Here is an 11,147-nt window from a genome sequence, read left to right as displayed (position 1 = left end):
TCTGCTTCTAAGGAACCATAGTCTGACTGAGCTGAAGTTCGGTATGGTGTATCTATGTGCTAATGTGTAAGTGGATTTTTGATGATGACCTAATTAATTAAAATTGTGGCTGCCATCGTCCTATCAGCTCTTTGCAGTTGTTTGACAGGGTTAATATTGCAAAAGAGTCGGGAAAAGCACTACAATTCCACCAGTTTCTTTTTTTAGCTTGATTCTTTTGCTCGTATGATACAAAATTGCCGTCTGCAGCCGTGTTCGGTACAATTTTCTGAGGATGTCTGCAAAAGTTACGGCATGGTCATTGATAGGGGATGGGGTTAAGTCCAAATAGCTCTTTCACAGTAACTAAAAGTCTGATTGAGTTGTAATTTGGTGTGCTGCATCATTCTGCTAATCTGTAACAGGAGTTTTAATCTTCATTAGATTACTTCAAAAGTATGGCTGGTTTCAGCCAATCAGCTTTCAGCGGGCATTTCGCACAAATAGCATTGAGCAACCATCACAAAACTTGATAGAAGTATGTTCATCTTTTGATCTTTTTATTGTTTAAGAGCGAAAGAGAAGTCAAGGAGGACAGGACTGGGGCAAGGACGTTACAGGGAGTAATCCCTTAATAATAATAATAATAATAATAATAATAATAATAATAAATCATCCAATAATAATAATAATTATAATAATAATCCAGTTTACATTTCTGTTTTTAGCCTTTATAAATCAGAGCAAACCTTGATGTGTGTAAATGTTATATCCAAATGGGGTTGTAGAAAACATACTGTATTTCCAAATGCATTAGTGGAGGAAGCATGTGTTTCATCACTAGCCAGATTAAGAGTTGACTTTGTAATGAGAGCTCTATGTGAGGACTCCTATAAGAAGTATATCTGCTATATTTAGAGCCTTGAGTTTGAGTTTGAAGTACAAACTTTCAGACATGGTACTGTATCCCTGAGCTAGCATGAGCTGAAGGTGAGCGTCCTCTCCTCAATGTCATTCGAAGTGTGCACACAGGCTGAATCGAGCAGACGGCGGATAGTGGAGGTGCAGGAGTGCCAAGTCATTGTCGTGATTTTTTTCATCATCGTCTTAGTGACTAATAATATTTCCCCCAGCTTGCTGCCAGACAGCCCTGTCTTGCTTTGACTCAGAGTGCAGCTCAGCATCCAGCTCCAGTCTTAATGTGTCCCTGCAGCACAGCAGGTGAACCCATGATAATCAGTCTGATTGTACTGCAGATACCAGAGGCTTGTTGTAAATGTTTAGAATATTTGGTGGCAGTGAAAAGCTTCACATACTATAAAGAACACTATACTATAAATTTACACAATGACACTGCAAAATGACACACTTGTATCACAAGAAGCAGACATTTAACATATACTTCAGGTCAAAGTGGAGAATATATCACTTATTAAGTCTGATCACTATATAGGTATCTTGGGTAGCACTGGGGTGCAGCAGGTGGTGTTCAGGGTTCAATCCTGAGCTTGAGGTAGACTTCGAGGTAGAGGTGGAATTTTGCATGTCCTCACTGTGTCTGTGTGGGTTTCCCCTGGGTTCTCTGGTCTCCTCCCATCTCCCAAAAACATGTTGGTAGAAATTTTTCCTAGGGAGTGTGAGTGTGGGGGTGTGTGGGGTCAGAGACCCCTTTAAGTGGGGGCACGGTGGCTTAGTGGTTATCACATTTGCCTCAAAGATCTGGGGTTGGGGGTTTAAATCCCACCTCCACCCTATGTGCATGAAGTATGCATGCTTTCCCCATGGTTTTCTCTGGATGCTCCATTTTCCTCCCCCAATCCAAAAACATGTGCTGTAGTCTGATTGGCATTTCCAAATTGTGTAGGAACATATGTGTGATTGTGCCCTGCTGTGGGTTGGCACCCTGTCCAGGGTGTCCCCCACCTGTTGCCTCAAGTTCCCTATTTATTTATTTTTTTTTTATCGGCACGCAATGTAACTGTATAAAATATTATTGGAGTTTTAATTTCTGAACTTAAATTCCAGTTGACTCCAATTATTTTCAGGCATAATAACATCGAGAATGGTGGGTTGTGATTTCCACCGTAAAAAAGTATACCCCCGTGGCTCTTCTTCACACACCCCGGGAGGTTCCTGGACCCCACTTTGACATCCTTGGCACTGTTTTGACCATTATAACAAATCATTTTTATTGTTTTGATTCCAATAAAAATATTTATAGCCTAGGTAAATCTTAAACATTAGTTGTCTACTCTTGCTGTCAACGTTTACTCCAAACTCTGTTGCTAAAGACCATTTTTGTCCTAGGTACTGTATTTATGATCTTTCCAGAATCCTGCTGGAAATTTCTTGTGAGTCATTTGGACCGATTCCTGTTGGTGCTGTGAATCATATTCATTCATTCATTCGTTCGTTCATTCATTCAAGATTCACATACTTCAATACGCAGCTTCTTGTCTCCGGGACTATTTTATATACCGAATAAAGAACATTTTGAATGTGAGCCCATATTAGGCTATTTCGGGTGAAGGACTGCTCTCTGAGTAATCAGTGAGGAGCTTCGTGTTTTGGGATGAGCTCAGGCGGTATCAGTGCAGAGTAAATACACGCACACTGGGAGGGAAGGTGGGAAAGGAGCAGCAATATGGCGGAGAACACCGTTTCTCTTCAGTATTTCCGACATCCGCAGTCCTGCCGTGCGTTTTAGGATAGCTGTTAATGTTTAACAAGTAAGTGCGCTGTTTAGATTTATTCTTCACGCCTATTTATCTCCTTCATCTTCCCTAGCCAACATGTCGCATGGTGTTATTGTATGTTAAGCGCGCCTTGTGCATGTCTTCACAGCATCACTAGGACTTTTCATTATTTTATTTTATTTTATTTTTTTATGTCTTATTGATCTTTGTATCCTATGTCGCATTTGGTGTCTAGATTTGCATTAAGCATGCATGCACTAGTGGCATTATTTCAGCAGCCTAAGAGCTTGCATATTTCAGTTTAAATAGGCTATGCATGCATGCATAGGATAGCCAATTTGATATTATTTTGTGTATTACATAAGCAGTTAGGTGACTCGTAGCCTGCAAAAGTGGGAAAATCCTGCCATTGGATGGCGCTGATACACACAGATTGTACTTATTTGGATACATTTGTATTTTACTTTGATATAAATGGGGGGGGGGGGGGGGGGGGGGGGGCTACTAGGCTATTGCACGGGCTGCACAAAATATCGAAACCTTAAATACCAAATGTGCTAAGCCCAGTGATGGATATATTTTTAGAAACAAATAAGAAAGAAAGATAAACAAATAGGCCTAGTGATACCTTGGAATGGAATATTGTGCCGATTTGTTGGAACAGCAGCTAAAGATCGGAGTGCTGTGTTTTTAGCCTATTAAAACACCCAATCACGCAGACAGAACGAATGCTCAGACTAAACAATAAACGGATTTCCGATAGTTTCCTGAGCTGTCGCTTGTGTACAGGTGAAATATCGAGATAACGATTGGCACTCGGTGTATCGGTGCGTCCCTGGCTGCAGTGGAGTCGGTGAGGGGCGGACGGAGCGGGTGTGGTAGGCAGCAGCGTTTTCCCTTCTCAACAAATAACCTCCTTTACATCTATCGTCGTCCACTTCTCCTTCAGTGCAGGATCGTCTTCTCCCCCCTCCTCCTCCTCGTGCCTTACATCAACCAAGACGCCGCGTTTTTCCAGCATTATCTTTTTACACGACAAAAAAAAAAAAAAAAAACCCACCAGGCTCCGCCGAGACAAAAACCGCCCTACTGCAGCATTCTGGGTTTGATTCTTTTTTTTTTATTTCCTCCTGAAGACAATCAGTGATGAAATCCTATATATGGATGCACATTTTCAATCTCCTGACCATGTAGAGGACGTGTGTCTGAGATGAGCTCCTCGCTAATGGTGCTTAACTAAGCAGACCAGCAGATATGCAGGCGTTTCGGTGAAAGCAAGGTAAGAAGAGTGTTGGGGATGTGATTGCGCATCGAGGGCGATTTTGATTCGGATGAACCTGCAGCTTCAGTGGGATGGACAGAAACACTTGTTTGGCTGATGTTAAGGGGGGGATTTATACAATCCACAGCTCTCTGTAGTTAATCAGACGCATGGGAATGCATGAGTAATGCACCTTCAGCATTTACAGCGTCTCTGTCGGACTGCACTGGTAAAAGAAAGCCTCGTTGTGCTATTACATTTACACATTAATTAAGCTGTGCTGTCAAGATTTGGATTTGGGTTCGGACGGGTGTCGCACGAAATGCACGCGCTGATCTGCACACAGATGACGACAGAGTTATCAAACTGACGTCATATCATGCATTAACGTTTAACCAAAAAAAAAAAAAAAGTAGACTGCATTTATGAAGTGGATAAAATTTCCTGGACAGCGTCACGATGTCTGCGTTAGTGAGTGGTGCTGAATAGACAGCTCCCTTCCGCCAATCACAGCTCTCTATGCCTTTATGTCGGATCCAAATATGTCACTAATACATGGCGTATATTTTATTTCAGATGCGCTATATTATTCAGCAGTAGGCCTATAATCATCAGTAGTAGGCCTATAATCATCACAATTATATTTCTACATACCTACTATAATCGACATGTGCGTTGGACTTAAGCTGAAACACACTGCTGAGCCACGTGATGTGCCATGATTAAAGAATGACCTGCAATTTTAGTTTCACCCAGAATAATTAGCATATGTTGGATCAAATAGTATAGGCTATAAATTCTGTGATTCATCCATCCATCCCTCCCAGATTCATTCATCTGGTCTCTGAGATTAGTCCGGATGCTTACGGCACTCAATAAACCATTTAGTGCTTGACTGGAGGCCTTATTTGCATATTGCAGGCTTAAGTGTTAATTAACAAACAGTACATTGTGGTGTCCTCTGTTCTACTTATTGAAGATGCTGATCTTGTTTAAAAACAAAACAAAACTAAAGCCTAAATGCTTGCCCTACTGTTGAATCAGACGTTTTTAAACCTTTAAAGAATATTTCTATTCTATCTATTCTATTTCAATTCTGTTTATCTATCCATTTGGATTCTATCCCTTTCTATTTCTATTCTATCTTTTATTACCCATATAGGATTATATGAATACCTTTATTCATTGTTATATGCATCATCTTGAGCAAGTTTGAACTTATCTTGGTCTTACAGTATATTAACATTCTTTTCCTACTTTACAAAATGATGTCATGCCATTTAACTTATAGGCCTAGGGCTACCCATCATATATTACAGTATTATAGACACATGAGCAGTGCTGTTCTAAGGGGTCGTAGCCTTTAATTTGTGCTCATTAGCAGTATAAGAGGTTCAGATTATGTTCAGTTGAATTGCTTGCTTATTAAATCAGATTCACCATCACCATTGCCTTCTCATGTTTAGATGATTGTTGATCATTGTGTCTGTTCCCCATTTAGTTTAAATATTGGATTGGCTATATAACTTATAAGCAATATAAATATAAAATATAACAATATAACCAATATAACTATAAAATAACTTGGAATAAGGAACATGTTTTCAGTTAAAAAAACAAAACAAAACAGCAAGTGCATTACATATGGTCAGCAAACAGTCAGACTAATGTTTTTCTGGGACTTTTGACCAAATATTTACATACAGTGAAAACAATCACTGATATTTGATACCTACAGGAGATAGACAGCTGACAGGACATTGTGCTTTACAGTGTTGTATATACATACATGCATACATACATATATATATATATACAACTATATACCATGTATTTCTATACTATATAGGTTAAAGTCCACTATGTTTACTGTATCGTTACTTCAATCCCATTATTAAAACAGTTTTTGGTACTGTCTGTTTGCTCAGTGATTATAGTCAGTAATCAGTGGTGATGTCCTGGTTGATCTGGTTAAGTTTCTAGCTTGTAAATGCCTGAAAATACCTAGCTGACCAGAGCTTGTTGATTTATGATTTAGCAATAAATGCCTGACCAGAGCTTGTTGATTTATGATTTAGCAATAAATGCATCACATAGAAGATGGCTTGCTTTAAAAAAGCTTTGCCAGCCCCTCCTTCATTACCATTCCACTGGCCCAGTGAAGTAAGCAATGTCCCCTTCACATCTCCATGGATTATTGATGCTTATTATTAGGACAAAGGTATATACATTTAAAACCTGGCTATATATTTATCATCTATGAAATTTCTAGTAATCTTAGAAAATAGAGATAATAGTCAGTTTATCAGAATGTAGCTTAACGCTCATGAATACAGTTGTTGCACCTGCAGGGCTTCATAACCGAGTTTGTTTTTCAACACCCATTTATTAAAAAAAAGGCATGAGTCAGATATGAGCTAGTGCTTTGTCCTTTTTAAGTCGCTCTAAATGGAGCTACAGAGTGTTTTTTTTTTAACTGTAGTCTGTTATTTTTAGTCTAATGGGACCTGTGTTAATGCAAGTGTGATGTCTATCTACACGCTTTGGTAATCTTCAAATGTCCACACGTTGATTTTGATTACACGAGTCCCTTATTTATCTCACTGGCACTCACTTGGGTATATAAAAGATAAATGCAGATCCTTTATCATCCTTAATGCAAAATAGTGCTCTGCTCTTCCTTCTGAGTTACATAATACCTTCAATGTCAAGCCTGTTAATTCTACTCAGATCCATATTTTGCATTTTATTTCAAATGACATGGATTGAAACAATCTGATTTGGGTTAACCATCTTCTCTGTCCTCTGTCCCAGAGCTCACTGCTCTGGATGGTCCCTAACTAAAGAAGCAGTCGCTGCAGGATGAAAACATGGCTGCCCACCTTCTAGCACCGCCAGGACCTGACAGCTTCAGATATTTTACCTTGGAGTCTCTGGCTAACATTGAGAAGCGCATCGCTGAGGAAAAAGCCAAGCCTCCACCCAAGCCAGACAGCAGTTATCGCGATGATGATGACGAGAACAAGCCCAAGCACAACAGTGACCTGGAAGCAGGCAAAAACCTGCCCTTCATCTACGGGGACATCCCTTCTGGAATGGTGGCGACACCACTGGAGGACCTCGACCCTTTCTACATGAATAAGAAAGTGAGTGATCGAGATTCCCAGCTTGTGGATTTTACTCTTTTATTCTGTAGGCTCTTAATTTCACTCAGCAGTGCAGGCTGGACAGCTGTAGTTTAATTTTCTGTTCACTTTGGTTGTCTAAAGGTCAGCCTGACCTTGTTAGATAGGAGTCATACATCTTCGAAATAGAAAATGCAGCTCAGCATTTGTGAAATGTGTCATGTAGCATTTTGGTTACTGAAAAATTTTCAAAAAATCTACTGTTTATAATAAGTATTATATTAATAATAAAGTTATGTACAATTTCAAACATATACATAAGTCTATAGTGTAAAATACATATCTTTATAATGTAAAATCCATTTTCCTAAACATATCTGTATAGAATAAAGTACATATCTCTATAGTGTAAAATACATATATCTAAAACGTAAAATCCAAATAACTATAAATGCATATCTGTAGTGTAAAATCCATATCTCTATAGAGTAAAATCTGTATATGTGCAGTGTAAAATCCATATCTCTATAGTGTAAAATAATAATCTCTCTAGACTACAGTTCATATCTCTGTAGTGTAAAATACATCTTTATGGAGTACAAAATATATATCTAGAGAGTAAAATACACATATGTATAGAATAAAATCCTTTTCTTCATTGAGCAAAATGTATATTATTATTAAATATATATTTTCATAGTGTAAAATCGATAGCTCTGTATAGTAAAACACATCTTTATAGAGTATAATATTTATAAAGTAAAACCTTTTATGGAGTATAAAACAACTTTATTTAGTAAAATACGTATCTTTTATAGAGAATAAATTTACTTGGTTTTGGTAATTAAAGGCTTTTTAAACATGGGTAAATAACAACTCATTATATACACAATATGGTCAAAAGTTTCTGGACACCTGAATATCACAGCCATATGTGCTTGTTGAACATCCCATTAGAGATTTAGTCCAACTTTGCTGTTATAATAACCTCCACTCTTCTGGGAAGGCTTTAGAGTAGATTTTGGAGCATTGCTGTGGGGATTTGTGTTAATTCAGCCACAAGAGCATTAGTGAGGTCAGGCACTGATGTCAGGTGAGGAGGCCTGGGGTGCAGATTGCATTACTGTTCATCCCAAAGGTGTTCAGTGAGGGTGAGGTCAGGGCTCTGTTCAGGCCACTCGAGTTCTTCTACTCCAAACTTGGCAAGCCGTGACTTCATGGAGCTCGCTTTGTGCACAGGTGTTTTGTCATGCTGGAACATGTTTGGGTTGTTTAGTTCAAGTGAAGGGACATTGTAATTCTACAGCATACAGTGACATTCTATACAATTGTGTGCTTCCAACTTTATGGCAACAGTTTGGGGTAGAACCACATATGGGTGTGATGGTCAGGTGTCCACAAACTTTTAGCCATATAGTGTATTCTGGTGTATTTTATTAATTCATTAAAAATGGTAATGTAAAAATGTCATTGCTGGGCTTTACATACAACCTGTAAAGACATTTTGAGTTCTAGATGCAACCATTTTGAAAACAATTTTATATATATATATATATATATATGTATATATATATATAATTTTGGAACGCCAAAACATAAATTACTTTGCTACATCCCTCCAAAATGTCCCGGATAATTTCTTCATTCAGCTTTATGTGGATGAAAAGCAATTTGATGCTGTACCAGTGTAAAAGAGCTACACCAAATGCAGAAAAGTTATTAAACTACTCTCCTTTTACCTATCTTGTAATATTAACAACTAAAACATAGCTTTATTTTCTTTCTTACGGTAGCATCTTGCAGGCTTTAGACTAATTTAAACTCGACATCCATACGGGCTGTTAAAACTATTCCTGCTTAACACATAATTGTGTGTTTACACAGGAGCATATAGAGTATTTTTATTAAATAAATAAACAGTTACGTTGTTATACGATCAGATGTTAGATATTCCCTTGGAATGTTCAAATTCACATTCCAAGTCACAGCTCAAGATGCAGTACTAAATCTTTGTACTAAATCTTTTAAATCAGAGGTGGCTAAATCTTTTATTAATAGTAATAAAATCATTTACTGTATAAGTAGCTTTTGTTTGCCTGACTGCTACTGCTATGGTAAAGCTAATTTCTGCTAGTGTCCCTATGCTGTGCTAGTACTGAGCACAGGATTATGATGATTTTTCTCTTTGAAATCAGACTGTTTCCTGAAACATACAGCTAGAGGTTATATTTGTTTAGTGTCTCTGTGGCCTCTGTTACATCAGTGTACTGATTTATGAAACTGCTAACTGACATATTAGCATCACGCTATGCTTTAACGAACTACTAAATATCCTAGTGCAAGGCTTTTTTTAAACAACTTATCTGCCTACATATACTGTCCCACCATATTTATCTTTTCTTGTTTGAATAAATTGTAATAGAAATCTGACACGCTAGCTATATGATAACAGGATGCAGCCATTAACACACACACACACACACACACACACGCACACATTTTGGGACTCTGTTTTGGTCATTACTCATTTAGTGGAATGTAGCCTCGATGAAACAACAAGAGATTTTTTTAAAATTAAGCTGTTGATCATGTAGCACATCTTTCTGGTGCAGTGCTGTTCATTATCTTGAGGTTTTACAGCTCTGGATTCATACTAAACTCGGCAAAAAAAAGAAACGTCCCTTTTTCAGGAGGTTGTATTTTAAAGATAATTTTATTAAATCCAAATAAGCTTTACAGATCTTTATTGGAAAGGGTTTAAACGATGTTTTTCATGCTAGTTCAATGAACCATAAACAATTATTGCACATGCACCTGTGGAACGGTCCCGAAGACACTAACAGTTTACAGGCGGCAGGAGATTAAGGTCACAGTTACAATAATTTAGGACACTAAAGAGACCTTTCTACTGATTCTGAAAAACACCAGAAGAAAGATGTCTAGGGTTCCTGCTCACCTGTGTGAACATGCCACAGGCCTGCTGCAGGGAGGCATGAGGACTGCAGATGTGTCCAGAGCAATAAACTGCAATGTCTGTAATGTAAGACGCCTAAGACAGTGCTACAGGAAGGACAGCTGATCGTCCTTGCAGTGGAAAATGACATGTAACCATGTGTACCCCAAGATGTGATCGAGAACTTGCAAATGCCTTGGTGGAAGAGTGGAGTAACATTTTGCAGCAAGAACTGACACATCTGGTGCAGTCCATGAGGATGAGATGCACTGTTACTTTGAATATTGACCCCCCTTTGTTCAGGGACTCATTATTCCATTTCTGTTCGTCAAAAGTCTGTGAAACTTGTTCAGTTTATGTCTCAGTTGTTGAATTTTTTCATGTTAATGCAAATATTTACACGTGTTAAGAAATCTGCTGGAACTAAAAGCAGTTGAATGAGAGAGGACGTTTCTTTTGTTGCTGAGTTTATATCTCTAGTGACAGTTTTGCGTCCTCTGGGTAGATAGTTTTCCCAGGTGTGTGGTGCTGTCCTGTCTTCTTGTGCTTAAGAGAGCTATGGCTTGTTGCTAAGTGCACCCAGTGAAGCCTCAGTATATCTGCCATGTCGACCTATCCTAAATAATGCATAGAGCTGTGTGTTAATGTTATGTGTGTATCTCTCTCTTTCCCTCACTCTCTGTCGGTGTCTCTCGCCCACACTCTCCCTCTTTCTATCTCACTCTCTTTATCCCACTCTCATGGTGTGCATGCTTCCTGTTATGCAACTGCTCTGCCTACTGCACAAGAAGGTGATTGCCATCTCCTGGTGAAATCCTTTGCTGAAACATGTTCGGGAAAAAAAAAAAAAACACACAACAAAATCACTGGTAGAGGTTTTGTCCCAATTGCCTGGAATGTCTATGCCTGGAATGAGCCGCAATGCTAAAACCTGAAAATATTTGAGAACCTGATAAATTTGTGGCAGTGATTTTCATCTCATTTCATATTCAGGCCAGGGATTCAAAACCGAAGCACAGTGTAGCGATATGATCTGGGCCTGATCCTCATTTATTACCTGATATGTTTCTATTGTCGTCGCAGTAGTAGGCTTGCATTGTGTTTTGTTTACCATGCAGCAGGCTCAGTGCGCC

General features: G+C 38.6%; 1 protein-coding gene across 1 annotated transcript in view; it reads left to right on the top strand.

Annotated features, from left to right (window-relative positions):
• The first annotated feature begins 1,421 nt into the window (after positions 1-1,421).
• scn8aa (sodium channel, voltage gated, type VIII, alpha subunit a) overlaps positions 1,422-11,147 on the top strand; it is a 63,583-nt gene continuing 53,857 nt past the window's right edge. Inside the window, exons 1-2 of the mRNA XM_053642879.1 lie at positions 1,422-2,708; positions 6,751-7,082. Of these exons, the coding sequence (XP_053498854.1) occupies positions 6,807-7,082 (276 nt within the window). The 5' untranslated portion in view covers positions 1,422-2,708; positions 6,751-6,806. The remainder of the gene's footprint in view (positions 2,709-6,750; positions 7,083-11,147) is intronic.

Source organism: Ictalurus furcatus, chromosome 15 (genome assembly GCF_023375685.1).
Source record: "Ictalurus furcatus strain D&B chromosome 15, Billie_1.0, whole genome shotgun sequence".
Lineage (NCBI taxonomy): Eukaryota > Metazoa > Chordata > Actinopteri > Siluriformes > Ictaluridae > Ictalurus > Ictalurus furcatus.
The sequence above is the reverse complement of the archived record's forward strand: the minus strand, read 5'-3'. Positions and strand labels throughout refer to the sequence as shown.